This window comes from Miniopterus natalensis, chromosome X, assembly GCF_054644295.1.
Source record: "Miniopterus natalensis isolate mMinNat1 chromosome X, mMinNat1.hap1, whole genome shotgun sequence".
NCBI lineage: Eukaryota > Metazoa > Chordata > Mammalia > Chiroptera > Miniopteridae > Miniopterus > Miniopterus natalensis.
Genome location: NC_142103.1, coordinates 54,565,483 through 54,591,615, shown reverse-complemented (window position 1 = coordinate 54,591,615; position 26,133 = coordinate 54,565,483). Strand labels below are relative to the sequence as shown.

The 26,133-nt window shown below is 38.3% G+C and overlaps 1 protein-coding gene and 2 pseudogenes across 3 annotated transcripts in view; 1 reads left to right on the top strand and 2 right to left on the bottom strand.

The window, feature by feature from the left end:
• VSIG4 (V-set and immunoglobulin domain containing 4) overlaps nucleotides 1-26,133 on the top strand; it is a 54,719-nt gene that overhangs the window by 1,401 nt on the left and 27,185 nt on the right. For all 3 annotated transcript variants that reach the window (XM_087813663.1, XM_087813664.1, XM_016210185.2), the window contains exons 2-3: nucleotides 5,660-6,016; nucleotides 6,833-7,114. In XM_087813663.1, the coding sequence (XP_087669789.1) occupies nucleotides 5,660-6,016; nucleotides 6,833-7,114 (639 nt within the window). The remainder of the gene's footprint in view (nucleotides 1-5,659; nucleotides 6,017-6,832; nucleotides 7,115-26,133) is intronic.
• Nucleotides 25,036-25,540, bottom strand: LOC148090491 (hydroxyacyl-thioester dehydratase type 2, mitochondrial-like; annotated as a pseudogene).
• On the bottom strand, nucleotides 25,658-26,032 carry LOC107534912 (ribonuclease P protein subunit p14 pseudogene; annotated as a pseudogene).

Sequence of the window (26,133 nt, the reverse complement as noted above, 5' to 3'; positions counted from 1 at the left end):
TCAAATGTGTTGGTTTGAGGTGGGACTAATACAGGCAGAGTTGGGGTTCATGGGAACATTTTGTAAATGTTAAATTTAAATCATGTGTGGGCATGCATGTGAGAGCTCATATGTTTATTGTGTCATCCTCAGACTCTAAGGTCCTCCAGACTGGGGAGCAGGGCTTTCATTTGAGTAGAGGGTCTTACACTATAGACCTGAGATTCAGGACATACTGAATGGCCAATCATGCCTTCTTCTCCCTGGAATTTAGTGTCCCCAGCTTATTTGTATAGTGAGGAGATCGGCTTGGCTGGCCTCAAAGGGCCCTGCCAACTGGACAGCTGTTTAGGGCTGTGGCTTCATCTCTAAAAAGCCTCTAGGGATTTGAATCAGCTGTTAAGTCTAAGACACAGGTTGAAATAATCATAATAAAAATAAATCATAATATTTGCATTTTATAAACATTATAAAATTTTATAAACATATGTTATTTAAGTTAATACTCTATCTAGGAGGCACCCCAAAAGAGGAAAAGTTATAAGACAGAGGAATATGGGGTCATGGGGAGATATTACCTTCTGTGTAATAGTGAGAGGAAAAAAATTCAAAATGGGACATAGAGTTCTGCAAAGGGGACCAGTCAGAAAACTAGGTCTTTCCTTTCTTTAGGACCATTATACAGGTCCTAGACTTTTGCTTTCATAAGTCCAGGTCCTAGACTAGAATGAACCTCAGTACTGTTCTTTCTTTCTCAAGTTAAACTCATTTCCAGCAAAGCTCCTTGAGTCAAAGCTAAGCCCTGGTCTTTCTCTTGATGGTGTGTGTGTGTGTGTGTGTGTGTGTGTGATATTTGAATAAAATTAAATTTTTTCCTGGGGGAAAAGAGCAAGGGTTTAAAGTTCTAGGAAAGGGAGGAGATTAAAGATGGTGGTGGACTGAGTGGAAGTTACACTGGCACCCTCCTAGGACCAAATGGGAATTACAACTAAAATATAGAAAAACCATCCTGATTAATCAGCTGCAACTAAAGATGAGCTGGAAAGCACCCTTATAACCAAGGAGGAAAAGTAGAGACTGCATAGAGACTGGTAGGAAGCACAGGGATGAGAGAGGGCTGGCTGGACTCCCACATGCAACAGCTGAAGGTCCAGAGGGATATCTCCACTGTGGGGGGTTCCCACTGAGGACTCTGAGGCCTAAACCACAGGTTGGGCTTCCTAGCCAAGAGCACTAAAACTGAGAATGGTGCCCACATAACATCTGGCTGTGAAAAACAGCAGGTTTCTGTCTTCAAGGGAGAAACAGCTGGAAATACAGACACTCTCTTAAAGAATCACACACAAATTTTCATGTGTAGCCACTCACCTTGGGCCCCAGCAGAGGGAGGGTAGAGTGGACTGTAGCTGTGTGAGGAGAATCTAGGGTTGCAGGCTCTGGGGCTAGAGCTCAGAAGACAACCTTCTGGATTCCTGTGCTGAGTCATTCCCCCATACTGCAAAGGACATCTTTCTCAGGCAGACATTTACCTTCCAAGCAGCTTTTACCTGCTGGGGAAGCAATGGTCCTACCCCGATGGGAAACCCCTCACCTTACCCTGTAGAGTTTCTACAGCCTGAGGATCACTAAGAGAATCAGATTAATCAGCCTGTCAGAGTGCTTGACACTTTACCTGGCCTGCTTCTGGACCCAGGCCTTGGAAAAACAAATTTTGGTGTGCATCTTGGTAATGTCCAAAAGCACCCAGCCCCAAGAGAGGGGACCTCAAGCTGTGGGTTGTTAATAGGTCTAAAGAGGGTACTCAAAGAGAGTAACAAACAGTGTCTGACATTGGCCTGCACCAGAGACCTTCCAAAAAGACTGAGATTCCTAGCAGTCTTACTTAATACATAGAAACAAACCCAAATAGGCAGCCAAAATAGGGAGACCAAAAAACAAGCCCCAGATGAAAGAACAAGAGAAGCCTTCAGAAAAAGAGCTAACTGAGATGGAGATAAGCAATCAAATATAGAGTTCAGAATACTGATTGTAAGGATGCTCAACAGTATGGAAAGAGATATGGAAACTCTGAAGGAAATTAAAAATGGCATAACAGAAATAAAGAATACATTGAAAGGAATAAACAGGAGATAAGAGGAAGCTGAGGATCAGATCAGCAAATTAGCTGACAGGGTAGAAAAAATCAATCAGAGAATCAAAAAAGAAAAAAACAATTTAAAAACAGGAGGACAGTCTAAAGGAGCTGTGGACAACATGAAATGTAATATTCGCATCATAGGAGGGCCAGAGGAGGTCAAAAGTAAGCAAGGGTTAGAGAACCTGTTTGAAGAAATAAAGGCAGGAAACTTCCCAAACATGGTCAAGGAAAAAGTCACACAATTTCAGGAGGCAAAGAGAGTCCCAAGCAAGAAGAACCCAAAGCGGCCCACACCCAGGTACATCATAATTAAAATGCCAAAAATTCAAGTCAAAGAGAGAATCTTAAAGGCAACAAGGGAAAAGCAATCTGTTACCTACAAAGGAGGTCCCATAAGGCTGTCAGCTAACTTCTCATCAGAAACTCTACAGCCAGAAAGGAATAACATGAGGTATTCAAGGTAATGAAAAACAAGGATCTGAAACCAAGACTACTGTATCCAGCCAGGCTATCATTCAAAATAGATGGTGAAATAAACAGCTTCTCAGATAAAAAAAAAAAAAAAAAAAAGGCTAAAGAAGTCTATCACCACCAAACCAGCATTGCAGAAAATGTTAAAGGGACTGTTGTAATAATAAAAAGAGAGAGAAAAACATAGGTATAAAGAATTAAAATGGCAATAAATAAGGTCCTATGAATAATAACCTTAAGGACTTTAAAGGATAGATCAACAGCGATACAGTCAGAGTTGTGGACTTTAACACCCTTCTGACTTCACTGGATAGGTCTTCCAGACAGAAAGTCAACACAGAAATAGTGACTCTAAAGGGCACACTAGATCGGATGCATTTAGTTGGTATTTATAGAACATTTCACCCCAGAGCTGCATAATATACATTCTTCTCAAGTGCACATGGGTCATGCTCAAAGATAGACCAACTATTAGGACACAAAACAAGTCTCTACAAGTTCAAGAGGACTGAAATCATGTCAAGCATCTCAGATCAGAATGACATGAAATTAGAAGTCAACTACAGTAAAAAAGATATTCAAACACATGGCAACTAAATAGCATGTTATTAAACAAAGAATGAGTTACCAATAAGATCAAGAAATAAATAAAAAACTTCCTAGAAACAAATGAAAATGAACACACAACAACCCAAAAATCTATGGAACACAGTGAAAGCAGTCATAAGAGGGAAGTTCATAGCACTACAGGCCTACCTCAAAAAGTAAGAAAAATTTTTAGTAAACTAGCTAACCTTACAACTTAAAGAATTAGAAAGCTCCCCTGTGAAGCCATCTGGGCCAGGGCTTTTGTTTGCTGCGAGTTTTTTTGTTTTTTTTAATTATTATTACTGCTTTGATTTCATTGTTATTAGCCTATTCAGGTTTTCTGATTCTTCCTGATTCAGTTTTACATGATCTCACTCATATGTGAAATCTAATAAACAAAATAGACTGAGGAACAAAATAGACCCAGAGACATAGAAGCATGGAACAGACTGGTGAATCTCAGTGAGAAGATGGGGGTGGAGGAGGGGGCGGGGAGAGATTAATAAAAGAACTTATATGCATATATGCATAACCCATGGACACAGACAGTGTGGTGAAGGCCTGGGGGCTGGGGCAGGTGCTGGGTAGAGGGCTCAATACTGAAAAAAAGGGAGGATATCTGTAATCCTTTCAACAATAAAGATAAATTTTAAAAATAAAATTCTAGGAAAGGTTTTTTTAGAAAGTAGCCAGCAGATGGGAGAATTCTTTTCCAGGCAGTCAGAGGATACTATTCAGCCTTAGGATAGCATCCCTTTAAACCGTCTCAAGTAGGCCCAGGTAATGACCTACTGAAGCCAGAAACCCCTTACTAAGTTTAGTAAGTCAAGAAAGTAAGAAAGCAGTATAGCTTCTGAAAGCTTTTATTCTAAGTCTCCAGGCCCAGCTGTGCTCCTGCTATCTGTGTAACTTTGTATAAGCATCTTCCTCTCTCTGGGCCTCAGCCTTACCCATATGTACCATGAGGGAATGCCATTAAGTGGTTTCTAAAAGCCCTTAGACCTATGCAATTTGAGAACTCTCCAAAATACTATCTTGCCTGGTCCCTCAAGACCTGTTGCACCAAATACCTAATCATTTGATGGTTTTCATGGGTCCATAGTGGGCAGAGCATCCCCTCAGGTTTGGAGGCTTTCCTGAAAAAAAATTTTCCCTACCCAATCTTCCAGGAAAGTCAGGGGTATTGCTTAATTTGGCCAACATTTCACATTGACTGCTATGCCAGCCCTGTTTTTAGAGGTAAAGGCTACCGTATGCTCTTTGGCTTCCCTACAACCCAGGGATGGCCTATTACCTGCCCATAACATGCTTTGTTCCATCAGGCTGGGAAGGGTAATTTTCTTACCTGCTTATGTCTTAACTTCTCCTTCGGGTCATTATTAAATCTGACTGTGATCCAATCTAATTAATCTATCCACCTTGGGGAAAACATAGTGAAGGCTTCTATAGGATAAAAGATACAAGATAAATATGAGAAGTTTCTCTTGAGGCATGGGACTCGCATTTATCGAACACCTACTGAATGCCAACCACTATGCTAGGTGCTTTCATACCTATGAGCTCATTTTATCTTCACTCATGATCTCACTCATATGTAGAATCTAAAGTTTATTATCATCTCCATTTTATTGATAAAGCTCAGACAGGTCTAGCAATTTACTCAAGGTCACACAGAGAGATACATGGTAGAACAGACCTTGGATTTATATTGGTGTTATTATTCTTACTCATCATGCAGTCTTTCACTATGCTCCTGATTTCACTAGGTGCTCTTACTCAATGTGTGTTTAGGTTATCTGAGTACCACAGGGATTGTTGGAAGGTATAAGTCAATGCTATTTAGGTTACCTTCACTTTGGAGATCAAAATACATAAGGAGTAGTATAATGTTACCTTTCTTGTGATGCCCTGTGCCTACCATACACTCTCTCTTTATGCAGTTAATGAACAAGTAGGAAGAAGAGGCGAAAAGAACACAAAAAAGAAGGAAGATGAAGAGAAAGATGAAAGGATGAGTGGAAGAAGAGAGGGGAAGAAACAAAGTAAAAAGGGAATAAAACATGCAACCCTATTCTGAGATGGAAGAGTTATGTTTGATCTAATACTAAAAGTGACTTCCAGGATTGGAAAATTAGGACTGGCTGTCCATGTTCTTGACAGACCAGAGTGAGCTATGTGAGAATCCCGGACTAGTTCCCAGAGACAGTAATGTGAGCATGTGAGCCAGGCCCTGCAGTTTCCCCAAGGTTAGAGGGAAGACATACATCCATATAGGCAAAGACATTTTTAGGTGCTCCAGATGTCCTCACAGCAGAATGCTGCTTTGTTCCACAGGAAGGGAGTGTGAGAATGTTTTTAAGAAAAGGGGAGGGAGATTTGGGAGGACTGGAAGAACATTAGTGGAAAAGGTGCTCTTTGGCTTCCCTACAACCCAGGTGAGTGTGCCACCTATGTCTGCATTCTTCTTCTGTCGCCCATCTTTAGGCCATCCCGTCCTTGAAGCACCTGAGAGTGTGACAGGGCCCTGGAAAGGGGATGTGAATATTCCCTGCACTTATCGTCCTCTGAAAGGCTACACTCAAGTCTTGGTAAGATGGCTGGTACAACGTGGCTCAGACCCAGTTACCATCTTCCTACGTGACTCCTCTGGAGATCATACCCAGCAAGCAAAGTACCGGGGCCGCCTGCACATTAACCATGAGGTTCTAGGAGATGTGTCCCTCCAACTGAAGACCCTGGAGATGGATGACCGGAGCCACTACACTTGTGAAGTCACTTGGGAGACCCGTGATGGCAACCAAGTGGTGAGAGATGAGATCATTGAACTCCGTGTCCAGAAACGTGAGTCACTGTGGGGATAGGAAAGCACTGATAGGACTATAATCCTAGAAAACCCTGAGAAACCCAGGCACATTTGTGCTAATCAGAGGAAGTGGACAGGTGGAGTATCTTCAGGGTCATCACTTTCATGGCACAATTTTATTTATTATTTATTTATTTATTTATAAATATATCTTTATTGTTTTCATAGAGAGGAAAGGAGAGGGATAGAGAGATAGAAACATCAATGATGAGAGAGTCATTGATCGGCTGTCATGGCACAATTTTAAAAGTGTTGGGAAGGGTCCTTGGCCTTCAAATCTCTACTCCTTCAAGTGTCCTTGAAATTTTAGCATACATAGTCTTGTTGCCCTCCTTTGGCTCTGGGCTGTAAAACTCATAAAAATGAGTAAATATTACCAGGATATTGGAGAGTGAATTGATGCTGACAGAAAAACTCTGGGGAAAGGGATGCAAAATTTAGCCAAGATGACTTTTGTTGACAATTATACAAATATCTGTCCCTATAATCCAAAAACTGAAAATAATCCTCAAACCCTATTTGAGCTTGAAAAAGTGATATTATCATTTTACAGTCCATTTATTTTTAACTCCAGATAATCCCAAACTCAGATAATACAAAACAGTATCTAATTTTATAAAGGAAGCTATTTTTATTTGCATTGTACTCTTTGCTTCTTCCCTCCAAGGTCAGGAGCCCTTTTAGTTCCCTTTGCAGATATGTACATACCCTTATACCAGGAAAAGTTGATTCAGCCTTGTGTTCCCATTCCTTTATAACTTACCAGAGCCTCCTCTCTTGTCTTCCCTTTGCAGTCCCTGCTTCCAAGCCCACAGTGACAACTGGCAGTGGCTATGGCTTCACAGTGCTCCAAGGAATGAGGATTAGCCTTCAATGCCAGGCTCAGGGTTCTCCTCCCATAAGTTATGTTTGGTACAAGGAACAGGCTAACAACCCAGAACCCATCAAAGTAGCAACCTTGAGTATATTACTTTTCAAGCCTGCAGTGGTGGCTGACTCAGGCTCCTATTTCTGTACCGCTAAGGGTCGAATAGGCTCTGAGCAATGCAGTGACATTGTGAAGTTTGTGGTCAAAGGTGAGTAACATTCTCTACTGGTGAGCATCTCCATGGACAACCTGATTCCAGATATACCTCAGTAGAGTGTCTTTATTACAGAGAATAGAGATTGATGTGTGTGTGTATGTGTGTGTGTATTGAGGCTGGAGGGGTACTGAGTTGTAAAATCACAAAGAAATAAAAATTCTGGACTGGGGAAAATAGGGCTGGATATAATGCTTGTCATATTGTAGGTTAAGTAAATAAAGATGATAAAGGGAAAAGTGAAATTTACTAGGTACATAGTTTCTTTTCACTTCCCTCACTTTTTCCTAAAGCCAACTATAAGTTCTAGTTGAGGAGTCAATGAAGATTGACTGGTTAATCATGGTCTAGCTATTTCTTACAGCACTATCCTGGGAGCACTACAAATTGTGTATATAAAGACTGTAGACGAGTTTAAATGAACAGTCCAGCAGTGATGTCTAAATGAGTCTTGCTGCCTTCCAACAGATCTCCTTGGAAGGGAAGACATGTATTCCCACGAGCCTGCTATTTCTCAAAACATTTTGGGAACAAACTGCTTTTAGGGAATTATCCTCAGAACCTCCTGAAAATTACTATCCTCTGAGGATAGTTCTATATAAGGAAAGTCAAACTGGCTGTCACCAATTTTGTTAGAAAAGTGATGTTAGTTTGAAATTCCTGTGCTTGACTGAAGGGATTTTTTCCCCAAGTTAAGTTGTAGTGATAATGTGCATGCTGTAGGTTTTGATCTGTTAGTTTTGGGAAAATAAAGGGCTGTCTCACTCTGAGACATTTATATGAATACTGGCCCAGTTCTCTGAAAGTTTACAATCTGCTCAGAGAGAGCAGGGAATCTCCAGAAAGTCCAAGAATGTGTACTTCATAGAGAAACATGTTGAACATTTTCACCTTTCTGTAAGTTAGTTCCTAGACCATCTGGTCAGGACCTTGTTCACAACAAATCAACCTGTATATTTCCTATCACAGTCCATGCTTACAGGCAACAAAGCAATGCTCATGATTGCCCCTAGTGACAGATAAGGAAACTGAGGCTCAGAGAAATTACTCTCAACCTTCCACCTTTTCTGCTCTGAGCCAAGCTTCTCTCTCTTGGATTTTTTTTTACATGCCCCCTTCTCCACTTAAACCTTGACCCATGAGTCTGGTCCCCTGTTTCATATCTACCCTACATAGTTCTCAGCCCCTCATCCCTCTGCCTTACCCGCTGTGCTCTTTCTCAGCTCTGCGATGGCCCTACAGATCATGTCTTTGCTCATGCCTTGGACTGACAAGCTCTATTCGCAAAAAAAGACAGATATGCATTGTTCCATGTTAGTTTTATGCTCTGTGACATCCACTTCTTCTCCCCATGCTGTATGCCAATACCTTTTCTCATCTTTGTCCTATTCCTAATATCAGATATTCATCTTCCCCTTATCTAAGAAGATCAAGAATCTCCTCAGATGTGAATTCTATCAACCACCTTCTCTACCTTAACATTTCACAGCAAACCCTCTACCTGGGATCTTAACCTCAGCTACTCCAACTCCTTGTTCCACCCATTATCCTCTACCTAAGCTTAATATGTATGTATATATGTATACACACACACGTATATATATAAGCCTAACATATAAGTATAAATAACATATATGAATTTTACATTAAATATTATTTTGTGTTAGTTTTACGTGAACAGCATAGTGGTTAAACAATCATATACTCTACAAAGTGATCCCCCAAATGTTTCAAGTACCCACCTAGCACCATACATTTTTATTATAATATTATTAATTATATTCCCTATGCTGTACTTTACATAACCATGTCAATTTTGTATCTTCCAATTAGTAACTCTTAATCCCTTCATATTTTTTACTGAGACCACCAAACTTCCTCCCCTCTGGCAACCATCAGTCTGTTCTCTGTATCTATAAGTCTGTTTCTATATTATTTGTTCATTTATTTAGTTATTTAAATTCCACATATAAGAAAATCATATGGTATTTGTCTTTCTCTCACTGACTTATTTCACTTAGCATAATACCCACTAGGTCCATGCATGCTGTGACAAATGGTAAGATTTCACTCTTTTTTATGGCCAAGTAATATTCCATTATATATATATATATATATATATATGCATATGTATATGTATATATGTATATATATATATATATATATATATATATATATATATCACCACTTTCTTCTTTAAAAAATGTACCTTTATTGTTGAAAGTATTACAGATATCCCCTTTTCCCCCTCATTGGTTTCCTCCACTGAGCATCCACTCCCGCCCCCAAGGTGTTCTTCACACTATTGTCTGTGTCCTTGGGTTATGCATATATGCATGTAAGTTCTTTGATTAATCTCTGCCCACCCACTCCCCCACCCTTGCCTTCCCTCTGAGATTCATCAGTCTGTTCCAAACTTCTATGTCTCTGGATCTATTTTGTTCATCAGTTTATTTTGTTTATTAGATTCCACATATGAGTGAGATCATGTGATATTTGTCTTTCTCTGACTGGCTCATTTCACTTAGCATAATACTCTCCATGTCCATCCATGCTTTCCCAAGGCTGTAAGAGACCCTTCTTTTTTGCAGCTTCATAGTATTCCATGGTATAAATGTACCACAAGTTTTTATCCACTTATCTATTGATGGGCACCTGAGCTGTTTCCAAACATAGAGATGCATAAATTCTTTCTGATTGGTGTTTCAGGATTCTTAGGATATATTTCTAGAAGTGGGATCACTGGGTCAAATGACAGTTCAATTTTTAATTTTTTAAGGAATCTCCATACTGTTTTCCATAGTGGCTTCACCAGTCTGCATTCCCACCAGAAGTGTACTAAGATTCCCCTTTCTCCAAATCCTCTCCAGCACTTGTCATTTGCTGATTTGTTGATGGTAGCCATTCTGACAGGTGTGAGGTGATATCTCATTGTTGTTTTAATTTGCATCTCTCTGATGATAGTGACTTTGAGAATTTTTTCATATGTCTCTTAGCCATCTGTATGTCAACTTTGGAGAAGTGTCTATTGGGCCCTTTGCCCCATTTTTTAATTGGATTGTTTTTCTTTTGTTAAGTAGAGTGAGTTCCTTAAATATTTTGGAAATTAACACCTTATCAGGTGTATCGTTGGCAAATATGTTCTCCCATACAGTGGGCTCATTTTCATTTTGTTGATTATTTATTTTGCTGTGCAGAGGCTATTTATTTTAATGTAGTCTCATTTGTTTATTTTGTCCTCTGTTTACCTTGTCCTAGGAGATGTATCAGCAAACATATTGCTACCAGAGATGTCAGATTTTGCTGCCTACATTTTCTTCTAAAATTTTTATGGTTTCACAACTTACATTTAAGTCTTTTATCCATTATTAGTTTATTCTTGTGTATGGTGCCAGTTGGTAGTCTAGCTTCATTTTTTTGCATGTACCTGTCCAATTTTCCCATTACCATTTATTAAAGAGACTGTCTTTACTCCATTGTATGTTCTTTCCTCCTTTATCAAATATCAATTGAGAATAATGGCTTGGGTCAATTTCTGGGTGCTCTGTTCTGTTCCATTGATCTATATGTCTGTTCTTGTGACAGTACCCAGCTGTTTTGTTTACAGTGGCTTTGTAGTATAACTTGATATCTGGTATTGTGACCTTCCAACTTTGTTCTTTCTCAAGTTGGCTGCAGCTATTTGGGGTGCTTTTTTGTTTTGTTTTGTTTTTTGTTCCATACAAATTTTTTAAATTTTTGTTCTAGATTTGAGAAATATGCTGTTGGTATTTTAATAGGGATTACAATGAATTTATAGATTGCTTTGGGAATATGGACATTTTAATGATGTTAATTCTACCAATCCATGAACATGGTACATTCTTCTAGTCCTTTATATCTTCCTCTATCTCTTTTTTTGACATCCTGGAGTTTTCTGAGTAAAGGTCTTTTACCTCCTTGGTTAAGTTCATTGCTAAATAACTTAATTTTTTGTTGTTGTAGTAAATGGGATTGTTTCTTTAATTTCTATTTCTGAGAGTTCATTGTTGATGTATAAAAATGCCATCCATTTCTGGGTGTTAATTTTGTATCCTGCTACATTGCTGAATTCATTTATTAAATCTAGTAGTTTTTCTGTAGATTCTTTAGGATTTTCTACGTACAATATCATGTCATCTGAAAATAATGACAGTTTTACTTCCTCTTTTCCAATTTGAATGCCTTTTATTGTTTCTTCTTGTATAATTGCTGTGGCTAGGACTTCCAGTACTATGTTGAATAAGACTGGTGAAAGTGGACATCCTTGTCTTGTTCTTGATTTTTTTTTTTTTAAATTCTGTGTCTTCCCCAATGTGTACTTCTTAATCCCTTCACCATTTTCACCCCATCCCCCAACACTCCTCTCCTCTGACAACCATCAGTCTGTTTTCTTTATCTAAGAGTCTATTTCAATTTTGTTTGTCCATTTATTTTATTCTTAGAATTCCACATGTAAGTGAAATCATATGGCATTTGTCTTTCTCTGTCTGACTTATTTCCCTTAGCACAATGCCCTCTAGATCCATTCACAGTGTCACAAATGGTATGAAGTCATTCTTTTTTTTTTAATATGTTTACTTTTTTCTTAAAGTTTCTTTATCTTTATTGTTGAAAATATTACAGATGCCCCCTTTTTATCCCCATTGATCCCCTCCACCCTGCATCCATCCCACTCCTAGGCCTTACCCAGACCAGTGTCTGTGTCCATGAGTTATGCCAATAAGCATATAAGTTCTTTGATTAATCTCTCCCCACCCAATCCCTCCTCCCTACCTTCCCTCTGAGATCCCTCAGTCTGTTCTATGCTTCTATGTCTCTGGGTCCATTTTGTTCATCAGTTTATTTTGTTTATTATATTCCACATATAAGTAAGATCATGCGGTACTTGTCTTTCTCTGACTGCCTTATTTCACTTAGCATAATACTTTCTAGTTCCCTCCATGCTGTCCCAAAGGATAAAAGATTCTTCTTTTTTACAGCTGCATGGTGTGAATGTCCGAATTTCCTGATTTTAAGGAAAATGTTTTTAGTTTTTGACCATTGAAAATGATATTGACTGTAAGTTTGTCATATATGGCCTTTATTATGTTGAGGTATGATCCTTCTATGCCCACTTTGGTGATACTTTTTAAAAAAAATAGGTGCAGGATTTTGCAGAATGCTCTTTCTGCATCTATTGATATGATCATGTGATTTTTCTCTTTCAATTTGTTTAAGTGATGCATCACATTTATTGGTTTGCAAATATTGTACTATCCTTGTATACTTGGAATAAATTCCACTTGGTCATAGTGTATGATCTTTTTAATTTATTGGTGATGGATCTGATTTGCTAATATCTTGTTGAGGATTTTAGCATCCATGTTCATCAGGGATACTGGCCTATAATTCTCTTTCTTTGTAGTGTCTTTATCTGGTTTTGGAATTAGGCTAATGCTGGCCTCATAAAAAGAGCTTGTAAGTAGTCTTTCCTCTTGTGTATTTTGGAATATTTTGAGAAGGATAGGTGTTAGTTCTTCTTTGAATGTTTGGTAAAACTCCCCTGTGAAGCTGTCCAGACCATGGCTTTTTTGTGCTGGAAGATTTTTGATTACCGCTTCAATTTCATCAGTAGCTATTGGCTTATTCAGGTTTTCTGACTTTCTGATTGAGTTTTGGAAGATTGTATTTTTCTAGGAATTTTTCCATTTCATCCAGGTTGACCAGCTTGTTTTTATATAGTTCTTCATAGTATCTTTCTTACAGTCCTTTGTATTTCTACTGGGTCAGTTGTTACTTCAACTCTTGTTTCTGATTTTATTTATTTGGGTCCTATCTCTTTGTGTCTTGATAGGTCTGGCTGAAAGTTCATCAATTTTGTTTATCTTTTCAAAGAACCAGTTCTTGGTTTCATTGATTTTTGTATTGTTTTTTGTTTTTTTTTTAGTCTCTATGTCATTTATTTCCACTCTGATCTTTATTATTTCCTTCCTTCTAGTTACCTTAGGCTTTTCTTGTTGTTCTCTTTTTAAGTCTTTAAGTTGTAAGGTCAGAGAGTTTATTAGAAGTTTTTCTTGGTGTTTGTTTTTTTTAGGTAAGCCTGCAGTGCTATGAACTTCCCTCTCAGGACTGCTTTCATTGTGTCCCATAGATTTTGGGTTGTTTTGTGTTCATTGTCACTTATTTCCAGGAAGTTTTTGATATCTTCCTTGATCTCCTTTGTAACCTATACATTGTTCAATAACATGCTATTTAGTCTTCATGTATTTGAATGTTTTTTAGTGCTTTTCTTGTAGTTTATTTCTAGTTTCATGCCATTGTGATCTGAGAAGATGCTTGATATGATTTCAATCTTCTTGAACTTGCAGAGACTTGTTTTGTGTCCTAACATGTGGTCTATTTTGAGAATGTCCCATGTGCACTTGAGGAGAATGTATATTCTGCAGCTTTGGGGTGAAAGATTCTGTAAATATCTTAATTTTTTGTGATCTAGTGTGTCATTTAGGATCGCTGTTTTCTCCTTGATTTTTTTCTCTAGATCTATCCAGTAATGTCAGTGGGGTCTTAAATTGCCCTTCTATGATTGTATTGCTGTCATTCTCTCCCTTAAAGTCCTACAGAAGTTTTTTTTTTTTGTTTGTTTTTTTTTTTTTTTTTTTTTTTTATATTTGGGTGTTCCTATATTTGGTGCATATATGATTACCAGGGTTATATCCTCCTGTTGGATCAATCCCTTTAGTATTATGCAGTTACCTTCATTGTCTCTTGTTATGGCTTTCATTGTGAAGTCTATTTTGTCAGATATGAATATTGCTACCCCAGCTTTTCTTTTCTTTTTTTTCCATTTTCATTTGCATGGAAATTTATTTTCCGTCCTTTCACTTTTCATCCTGTGTGTGTCCTTTGTTCTGAGGTGGGTCTCTTGTAGGGAGCATCTATGTGGGTCTTGTTTTCTTATCCATTCACCTACCCTTTGTCTTTTGATTGGAGCATTTGTTCCATTTACTTTTTAAATGATTAACAGATACATATTAATTTGCATTTTATTATTTATATTTGTGTTTATCTTTTATTTTATTTTTTCTTAACAAAGTGTTTCTAACATTTCTTGTAATACTTTAGTTCTTTTCTTATATAAAAAGTTCTTTATTTCTCCTTCAATTCTAAATAATAGCCTTACCTTGTACGGTAATTTGGTTGTAGTGTCTTATTTTTCATAACTTTGAATATTTTCTGTCAATCTCTTCTGGCATGAAAACTTTCTGTTGAGAAATTAGCTGACAGTCTTATGGGAGCACTCTCTTAAGTAACTAAGTGTCTTTCTCTTGCTGCTTTTAAGATTCTCTTTGTTTTTAAATATTGCTGTTTTAATTATGATGTGTTTTGGTGTGTGCCTCTTTATTTTCAACTTGTTTGGGACTCTCTGGACTCCATGAGCTTGTATGTCTTTTCTTCACCAGGTTAGGGAAGTTTTCAGTCATTATTTCGTCAAATAAGTTCTCGATTTTTTTGCTCTCTCTCTTCTTCAGGTACCTCTATGATTTAGATGTTGTTATGTTAGATGTTTTCCCAGAAGTCACATAAAATAACCTCATTTTTTAATTTGTTTTTTTATTTTGATGTTCTGATTGTTTTCTGCTACATTGCCTTCCAAGTTGCTGATTCGATCCTGTGATTCATTGAATCTTTTCTTGATTCCTTTTAGTGTATTCTTCATTTAGAATATTGTATTCTTCATTTCTGACTGTTTCTTTTTGGTTTCTATGGTTTTTCTAACATTGTCAAAGTTCTCAGTAAATTCCTTTAGATCTTTATAACTATTGCATTGAACTCTATCTGGGTGTGTTTTGGGGGTGTGTGTTTTTTTAGATTTCTCCTGTTCTTTTGTTTGGGACATGTTTCTTTGTCTCCTTATTTTGACTTCCTCCCTGTGTTTGTTTCTATGTATTATATAGATCAACTTTGTCTCCCAGTCTTGGTAGAGTGGCCTTATGTAGTAGGTGTCTGTGGGACTAAGTGGTATAGTCTTACTGATCTCCTGAGCTGGGTGCTTCAGGAATGTTGTTTGTGTGGGTTATGTGTACTCTCTTGTTGTAGTTGAGTCTTGATTGCTTTTGACCCTCCCATGAGTGTGGGTTGACCCTCAGGCTGGACACTGTCAAAATTGACACTGGCCGCAGTGTGTACAAGTTGTTGTGAGGTGAAGTGTAATTTGTCTGCGCAGAGTCTGCTGCCTGCTGAGATGTCCCTTTGGTTGTATTGCTTATGGAGCTAATCAGATTGTGGTTCTAATGTGAAGTCTTAAGCCATCCATTAGGTGAGTTGATTATGGAGCCACTTGGAAGAGATTCTGGTGCAAGTCAATGCTAGACACTGCCTATGATAAAACCTGAGCTGCCTGATAGGAGCTACATGGGACCAATATTTGATAGCTGCTTTGCTGGGTCTGGGTGATTTAGGGTTAGGCCAAGCTGCATACCAGGGCCTGCTGCCATCAGTATGGGGCCTGAAGCAGGTCAGCAAAGGGCCCAAGGCACCCTAAGGTCTACCACTACTTGCTGGCTGCTCATTAGCCTCAACTTCTGAAAGAACCTCGGGTAATACGTGAGCTGTGTGACATGGGTTCTCAGGGAGTCATCAGGTAGGGGTGAGCAGTGTTTACCAGGTTAATACAGATTCAAACTTGACACCAGTGCTGGGTCAGCCACTTAGCAAAAGTCTCTGGGTACACCAAGTGCAGTGGCCACCCTTTGGGTCCTGTAGACCTTTTTAGTAGGGTGGGGTCTTTGGGTATCATCAGGGTAGGGCCAGTAGAGTTCATCAGGATAAAAATATATTAATATTTGGCCATGTGAAAAGGGAGCTTTGAATAGGAATGGTTGGGTCTGTTGATAGTTTTCTGGAAAGAAGACAACACAGGCCCAGGCTGGCTGCTACAAGCAGGTTCTGCAGCCAGGTTTAAGCTTGTCAAGTCAGGGCCTCTGGTGAAGCTAGTGCAGTTCCCCAGGCTGATTCTGTGTGGGGGTGGAGGCTGACCCAACACAGGGAAGGTGGTGCTGATTAGGCACGTGGGGAAAAAATGACCGCTATACAGCCACACAACTCTGTCTCCCCTTGTGTGTCTCTGGCACCACTGAGTTTGCCTGAAATTTCTTAACATTTTCCAAAAAAGACTGCACCCAGGGCCCAGGTAGTTGGATGCCAAAAGGTCTTTCTGTCAGTGTGAGATTTGCAGAATGGGGCCTCAAGGACTTGGCAAGGTGGGGCTAGGGCATTTCCCCAGGCTAATGGCATATGGAGGGGAGTACTAAAACCAGGAAAGATGACACCTTGGGCATTGTGGGTGACAGACTCAGCTCAGGGACTTTTGTGGCTATCTTTCCATTCTTCTTCAAAGCCACACAACCAATCTCTCCCTGTATGACTCCAGTCTCTTCTGGGCTGATGACTTTCTTCCAGAGGGTGAGTGCCCATGAGCGATATTTTGTGTGCTGGCTCTCTAAGAAGGCCCCTGGGTTTCCAGCAGTCTCCTGTCTCACCTGGGCAGATAGAATCTCCTCTGATTTTCACAGCCAGATGTTATGTGAGCTCTTCTTTCCGGCACTGGTTCTCCAGGTTTGGGATCCTGGCATGGGGTTGAGAACCCTCACCCCTCCAAGGAGACCTCTGCAGCTGAGATTTCCCTCCAGATTCTCAACAACTTCATGTGAATGTGGGGCCAGCCCTCTTTTGCATCTCTGTCCTTTTTACCAGTCTTGATGTGGCTTATTCTGCACACCCTTAGTTATAAGACTTGTTCAGCTAGTCTTCAGATGGTTATACAGTTTTATTGTTTTATAATTTAGTTGTGATTTTGATATGGTCCTAGGAGGAGATGAGTATAACTTCCACCTACTTTACCACCATCTTGGATCCTTCTATATATGTTAATTTAAAAAATCTTTCTATCTGCCACTCCATCTCCATGACCACTAACAACTTCACGAAGGAGGTAGTTTCTGCTGGCTGTTCTTCCCAACTTACCACAATATAACTTTGTAAGTTGGAGTCATTACTGACCTCCAAATCACCAAAGCCTGAAACCTATTCATTCACAACCATCCTCCTCAACATTTCTGTAGCAGTGGACCCTGTTGACATTCCTTCCTCCTCAAAGCTTTTTCAAACACTGTTATTAACACCACTACTCTCTCTTGGCCCTCCTAAGACGTATCTGACTGATTCTTCTCAGATCGCTTTGCTGGTTCTTCCTTCATTCATCTTTTGATTACAAGTTTCCTCGAGGACTGAGTTCTCCATCCTTTCTTCCTATGTTTCTATAGCATTTTATGAGGATTTCATTCACTTCTGTGGCTCCAGATATCACCTCTAGGCTAATGACTCTCAAATCAATAATTTTATCCCTAATTCCTTTCCTAAGGGCTACATCTTAGTGTTTAGCTTCACTTTTAATATTGCTCATTTAAAACTGATATTATTTTTTACTCACTAAATTGCTACTTCAACTCTATTAAAAGATTCAGCAATATCTTTGACTCCCTTTCCTATGCCTCTTAATTCATTATAAAGATCACCAAATGCTGTGAATTCAACTAGCGAATTACCTCTCTTATTAATCTCCTCCTTTCTTTTTCTATACCCTTGTAGTTTCATTATCCATTTTCTGAACAATTTAAAAAGACTTAAAAAAACTCCTCATGTCCATCTATTCTCACAAAACCATCAATTTAATCAGTATTTATTGAATATCTATTTTATGTTACTAGGAGTAAAAGTCATTAATGGTTTTACACAGTCTAGCAAAGTACCTGGCACATAGGAGGCACTTAATAAATATTTGTCAATAAATGGATAAATTATGTTATTCCCTCACCTTCAAAAACTTCACCACACTGTTGTTAAAATTATTTCCCCAAAACTTAAATTGGGAAATGTTTACTCATTCCTCAAACCTTTCTCATGGACCTTCCTACCAAAAAAACAAAGTCTAAATTTCCTTAGTCTGTCACCAGCTTACATATCCATCCTTATCTTCTAAAATCTCTCTCCACATCTGAGACAGAAAATGCTGCTCCTTCTTCCTGCAATTTTCTTCCTCATTCTTAACCTAATGTAAGCCTATCAACCTTTTGCTGGCATATCCTTTTTAAGACATACCTCACATACTATAAAATTGAACATTTTAAAGTATACAATTTTGTGGTTTAGATGGTTGCACAATGAGCAACATCATTATCTTATTCCAAAACATTGTTATCATCCCAAAAAAGAATACTGTATTCATTAAACCGTCACTCCCATTCCTTATTCCCTTAACCCCTAGAACTAAGTAATTTGCTTTCTGTCTCTATGCATTTACCAATTCTAGGTACTTCATATAAATTTAACCATACAATGTGTGACTTTTTGTATATGGTTTCTTTTACTTAGCATAATATTTTTGAAATTTATGCCTGCTGTAGCATATAGCTGTACTTCATATTTTTTATGGCCTGTGAAAAAAGAATGAAGCTGGAGGTATCACACTACCTGAGCTCAAATTATACTACAGAGCTACTACAATAATCAAAACAGCATGGTATTAGCACAGAAACAGAGACACAGATCAGTGAAACAGAATAGAGAGCCCAGATATAAAACCACATGTATATGGGCAGGTAATTTTCGACAGAGGAGCCAGAAACTCACAATGGAGTAAAGATAGTCTCTTCAATAAATGGTGCCGGGAAAACTGGAAAGCCACATGCAAAAAAAAAAAATGAAACTGGATTACAGTTTGTCCCCATGTACAAAAATTAACTCAAAATGGATCAAAAACCTAAATATGAGACCCAAAACCATAAGTTACATAGAAGAAAACATAGGTACCAAACCTATGGAGCTTGGTTGTAGAAAATATTTCATGAACTTGACCCCAAAGGCAGGGGAAGTAAAGGCAAAAATAAATAAATGGGACTATATCAAACTAAAAAGCTTCTGCACAGCAAAAGAAACTGACAAGAAAACAAAGAAGCAGTCAACCAGATGGGAGAAGATATTGCAAATGGCAGCTCCAACAAAGGTTTAATTTCCAAAATATATAAAGAACTCATTAAAATCAACAAGAAATAAACAAACAGCCCAATGAAAAAGTGGACAGAGAACCTGAACAGACACCTCTCCCAAGAAGACATACAAATAGCCAATAAATATATGAAAAAATGTTCAACCTCACTAGCAATTAGGAATATGCAAATCAAAACTACAATGACATAGCACCTCACACCTGTTAGAGTGGTTATTATCAACAAGACAAGCAATAACAAGTTTTGGAAAGGTTGTGGAGAAAATGGAACCTTCATTCACTGCTGTTGGAATGTAGACTGGTGCAACCACTATGGAAAACAGTGTGGCAATTCCTCAAAAAATTAAGAATAGAGCTACCATACAACCCAGGAATCCCTCTCCTGGGTATATACCCAAAAAACTCAAAAACATTTATTCACAAAGATATATGTACCCCTATGTTCATTGCAGCATTATTCAGGGTTGCCATGACATAGAAATAACCAAAGTGTCTTGTGATAAGGGATTGGATAAAGAAGATGTGGTACATATATACTGTGAAATACTACTCAGTCATAAGAAAAGATGAAATACTGCCATTTGTGACAACATGGATGGACCTTGAGGATATTATGCTAAGTGAAATAAGTCAGAAAAAACTAAGAACCATATGATTTCACTCATATGTGGAATGTAAAACTGAAACTCATGGACAGGAATAGCAGTGTGGTGGTTGCTAGCGGGAATGGGGTGGGGGGGAAAGGAGGTCCTAATATATGGTTAAGATATGACTTTGGATGGTGGGCACACAGGGCAATATACAGATCTTGTAATATAGAAACCCACACCTGAAACCTAAATGTTCATATTTACCATTGTCACCCAAATAAATTTAATAAAAAATCATTCTACACTTTAATGTTTAGCAGGTTAATATGTATAGATCTTTCTTTTGTTTACCAGTAGGGGGTGCTAAAGCACAAGTGTTTATTTTCTCTTACCTGCACTGCTAAGACTTCTAGGATCTCTGGGATAGTGTCTCCCCAGCCCTGGAAAATGCTCCATATTACCCTAGGAGGTGGTGGTCTCCACAACCCAATTCCTTAGGCCTCAGGGCACCACATGGTGGAATAGACTTAATGAGCTATGTTTCTCCTTTGTGTTCCTGGTACAACCTTTCTGTAGCCAGAAGCTGTCAGTGAGCTGCTCTGTCAGAGTGCACACAGCTGCCTCTGCCAGGTTGCACTGCAATGGTAGGGAATGGGAAGGATGCAGGGGAGAAGGTTTGTGCATCCATCTCTTCCTTCCCTCCAGTGGGTTTAATTGCAATGATAACAGAACACTTGGGCAGAAAAGGTTTGTTTTTTTCCAGTCCTTTCATGTGTATTTTACTGTCAGGTGGGCCACAGAAGGATGATGGTCAGGTTGCTGCATCTGCAGAGTGCTTTGTCTGGTACTGATGAGCTGTGGAATGTTGGAACTTTTTGCACTGCCTCTCTGCATCTGACTCTGCGTCCAGTCTCAACATGAGACAGTCACCATGGCCTGATCACTGTTTCTGCCCCTTTGGTTTGCTCAGTGGGGTTTTCACCTGGATCCTTCACTTCTATCATATGTGTCGGGGCCACCACAAGCACTACAAGCACCCGACTGTGATGACTTCTGTCTCTGACCTTTTTACCATCCTGTCTCCACAATTTGCTCAGGTACACCCACCTTCAGATGACTCAAGGCAGGGAAATCTCAAATATGTTTGTGTGTTGAGCAGTAAATCTTTTGTTCAATTATAGCTAACATGTAAATTCAAGAGGAAGGAACTGGAGGTCCTCCCACACTACCATGCAGATGATGAGACAAATTATTTTCTAATTTCCTGATGATTTTTTATTTAACCTAATGGTTACTCAGGAGTGTGTTGTTTAATATCCATATAATAGTTAATTTTTAAAATTTATATCTGCTATTTATTTTTAATTTCATTTTATTGTGGTTGGAGAACATATTTTACATTATTTCAACTGTTTCAAATTTACTGAAACTTATTTTCTTGCTTAACACATGATCTAGTCTGGATAATGTTCCATATGATAGAGAAGGAGTGATGTGTATTCTGCTGTTGTTGAGTGGAGTGTTCTATATATGTCTGTCAGTTCCACTTGTTCAACAATGTTGTTCCGGTCTTTAATTTTCTTGCTGATCTTTGCCTAGTCATTTTATCCAAAATTGAGAGTGGAATATTGAAGCTTCAAACTATTATTATTAAATTGTCTGTTTCTCCCTAAAACTGTCAGTTTGTGTTTTATGTATTTGAGGGCTCTGTTGTTAGGAGCATATGTTTATAATTGTAGTGTCTTCTTCATAGATAGACACTTTACCTTGGTTTTCAGTAACAATTTTGCCCTCAAGTCTATTTTGTTGGATATTGGTATAGCTAATGCTCTTTTATTTTGGTTACCATTCACAAGACATATTTTTTTCCATCCTTCTTTTTCTTCTTCTTTTTTTTAACATCACTTAAATGCCTTTATTTATTTATTTATTTATTTAGTATTACAGATGCCCCTTTTTTTCCCCTTGATCCCCAACACCCCGAAACCATCCGACCACCAGGCCTTCCCCATACCAATGTCTGTGTCCATGGGTTATGCCTATAAACATATAAGTTCTTTGATTAATCTCTCCCCACCCACTCCCCATCTCTACCTTCCCTCTGAAATCCCTGAGGCTGTTCCATGCTTCTATGTCTCTGGATCTATCTTGTTCATCAGTTTATTTTGTTTATTACATTCTACATATGAGTGAGATCATACAGTACTTTTCTTTCTCTGACTGGCTTATTTCACTTAGCATAATACTCTCCAGTTCCCTCCATGTTGTCCCAAAGGATAAGAGATCCTTCTTTTTTACAGCTGCATAGTATTCTATAGTCTAAATGTACCACAGCTTTTTTTTACACACTCATCCACTGATGGGCACTTGGGCTGTTTCCAGATATTAGCTATTGTAAATTGTGCTGCTATGAACATAGAGGTGCATAAGTTCTTTTTCATTGGTGTTTCAGGCTTCTTAGGATATATTTCTAGAAGTGGGAACACTGGGTCAAATGGCAGTTCAATTTTTAATTTTTTGAGGAAACTTCATAATGCTTTCCATAGTGGCTGCACCAGTCTGCATTCCCACTAACAGTGTACCAGGATTCCTTTTTCTCCACACCCTTGCCAGCACTTATCATTTGTTGATTTGTTGATGGTAGCCATACTGACAGTGTGAAGTGATACCTTATCTTGGTTTTAATTTGCATCTCCCTGATTATTGACTTTGAACATTTTTTCATATATCTGTTGGCCATCTGTATGTCCTCTTTGGAGAAGTGACTATTTAGGCCCTTTGCCCATTTTTTAATTGGATTGTTTGTCTTCCTTTTGTTAAATTGTATGAGTTCCTTATATATTTTGGATATTAACCTCTTATCAGATTTGTCATTGGCAAATATGTTCTCTCATACAGTGGGCTCCCTTTTCATTTTGTTGATGGTTTCTTTTGCTGTGCAGAAGGTTTTAATTTTGATGTCCCATTTGCTTATTTTCTCCTTTATTTCTCTTGCCCTTGGAGATGTATTGGCAAACATACTGCTAAGAGAGATGTCTGAGATTTTGCTGCCTATGTTTTCTTCTGGGATTTTTATGGTTTCACAATGTACATTTAAGACTTTTATCCTTTTTGAGTTTATTTTTCTGCATAGTGTATGTTGGTGGTCTAGTTTCATTTTTTTTTTTTTTTTTTTTTTTTGCATACACCTGTCCAATTTTCCAAGCACCATTTATTGAAGAGACCATCTTTACTTCATTGTATGTTCTTACCTCCTTTGTCAAATATTAATTGACCATAATGGTGTGCGTTGATTTCTGGGTTCACTCTTGTGTTCCACTGTTCTATATGTCTGTTCTTGTGCCAATACCAGGCTGTTTTGATTACAGTGGCTTTTCAGTATAACTTGATATCAGGTATTGTGATTCCTCCAACTTTGTTATTTTTCAAAATTGCCTTGGCTATTCGGAGTCCTTTTTGGTTTCATAAAAATTTTTGAAGTGTTTGTTCTAGATCTGTGAAATATGCTGTTGGTGTTTTAATAGGGATTGCATTGAATTTATAGATTACTTTGGGTAGTATGAACATTTTAATGATGTTAATTCTTCTAATCCATGAACACGGTATATTCTTCTAGTTGTCTGTACCATCCTCTATCTCTTTTTTCAATGTCCTATAGTTTTCTGAGTACAAGCCTTTTACCTTCTTGGTTAGGTTTATTAGTAATTATCTAATTTTTTTTGTCTTTGCAATGGTAAATGAGATTGTTTTTTAGTTTCTCTTTCTAAGAGTACATTATTGGTGTGTAAAAATGCCATCGATTTCTGGCTGTTAATTTTGTATTCTGCTACCTTGCCGAATTCATTTAGTAAACCAAGCAGTTTTTTGGTGAAGTCTTTAGTATTTTCCATGTACAATATCATGTCATCTGCAAATAATGACAGTTTTACTTCCTCCTCTCCAATTTGGATGCCTTTTATATTTTCTTCTTGTTTGATTGTTGTGGCTAGAGCTTCTAGTATTATGTTTAATAAGAGTGGTGAAAGTGGACACCCCTGTTTTGTTCCTGTTCTTAGGGGAAATGGTTTTAGTTTTTGCCCATTGAGTATGGTGTTGGCTGTATGTTATTCGCATATGGCCCTTATTATGTTGAGGTATGATCCCTCTATTCCCACTTTGCCGAGAGTTATCAAAAATGAATGTTGGATTTTATCGAATGCTTTTTCTGCATCTCTTGATATGATTATGTGACTTTTGTCTTTCAATTTGTTTATGTGGTGTATCACATTTATTAATTTGAGAATATTTTATCAGCCTTTCATCCCAGGAATAAATCTCACTTGGTCACAGTGTATGATTTTTTTCATATATTGCTGGATCCAATTTGTTAATATTTGTTGAGAATTTTAGCATCTATGTTCATCAGGGATATTGGCCTGTAATTTTCTTTCTTTGTAGTGTCTTTATCTGGTTTTGGAATTAGGCTAATGCTGGCCTCTTAAAAAGAGCTTGGAAGCACTCCTTCCTCTTGGGTTTTTTGGAATAACTTGAGGAAGACAGAAGTTACTTCTTCTTTGAATGTCGGTAAAACTCCCCTGTGAAGCCATCCAGGCCAGGACTTTTGTGTGCTAAGAGCCCTTTGATTACCACTTCAACTTCATCCTGAGTTATCTGCCTATTCAGGTTTTCTGACTCTTTCTGATTGAGTTTTGGAAGGTTGTATTTTTCTAAGGATTTGTCCATTTATTCCAGGTTGTCCAGCTTGGTGGCATATAGTTGTTCATAGTATTTTCTTACAATCCTTTATAGTTCTTTTGGGTCAGTTGTTATTTCACTTTTTTTTTCTTTTTTCTGAAGAACGGTATCTAAGAATATTTACTGATAAAAGACAGGTGTTCAAAGGTGACCCAACTTGTATTGTTGATTTCAATGCTAGCTATAAATTCACTGAGAAATTTATTCTATACAGGCATAGGTAGGTTTGTGTTATCCAAATGCAAATTTAACTCAGTTTGAAATTCTAAAAGTAGAACTTTGAGCTAAATGATAACTTTCCAAATATTTTTTCAGTTTTACAAACCTAGACAGGTGATATATAGACTTAAGTGTGTGTGAAGTATAAGGCCAAATTGGAAAGTGGATATGTGAACACCTCACTACCTGCCCCTCCCTTTGCCTGGTCTGCTGACCATTCCTTGTTGAAGAGCAGCAATCCGTTTTCTTCAGAGGCTCTTCAGTAACAGTAACACTGATGCCTGAACTTGCATCTTTAAACACGTATTTCAGGGACTAGGAGCTTCTGGGTCCATAACTTTAACACAGCCTTCCATAACAGTCTTTTCACTTTGTCTTACAAGGCATGACACAGCAGTAACAGCAATGAACTGTTTCAGCCTCTTCACTTCTGCTGAAGCTACAACAACTTCTCCAACATATAAAGGAGCTAGAAAGTTAATTTCCTGGGAAAGAAATACACAGCCTGGCCCTAGCATTTTAGTACCCAGGAGAGCTGAAATAAGTCCATTGATCAAAACCCCATGTACAATTGTCTTTTCAAACTTGGTGTGTTTTGCAAAATCTTCATTTAAATGCAAAGGGTTGACATCTCGTTAATTCTGAGAAGATAGCCACATCCTTCTGTGTGAAGGCTCTGCTGAGTTCAGCCCAGTTTCCAACTCGGATGTGCATATGCTGAAAGTGCTGCCTGCTTATCACTGGCTGGTTCATGCAGATTCTCCTCTGAAGCCTACCCCACCAAAGATAAGGGCTGGAAATTTCTGGGAACATCTTCAGCACCCTCAAATTCCATCAATGGGACCTCTTAATCTGCTTCAGTCTCCAAACATTATGCTGGCTCCAGAAAGTACTCTTAAGAACAGTTATGTTTCTGAAATTGAGGAATATTCAATCCAATATTGGTTCCCTACTATTATAAGTTAATGCAAGGAGAAAGGGAGAAACCTGAATCACTCTGAAAGCACACTTCTTGCCTTTATAGGATCCTAACAGAGTCAAAGAGCTCCACAATTTGACAAGACCACTGCTACATATTTTCAAGATGGCTGACAAAATCTTCTCTTTGTAGGTTAGCAGGTCCAAGGGTAAGGCAGCATCAATCTCCCCAAACAGGTCCTTCAGGGCTGAAATAAGCAGCTGCTTGAACTGTGCAGCATTCATTCCAACCTCATGCTCTTGAAATTCTAGGCAGACTTTCATGTAGTGGTGCTCAGAGGAATTTTTGTAAACTATTCTTTCATATATGGCAGCTCTGGCTAACATCTTTTCCAGTGCTGATTACATCTGACTCCCAGTGCATGTGCTCTGCACACGTGGTCCAGCTCAGTCCGCGCAGCAAACTTCTGCTCTGAACTGTGTTGTAC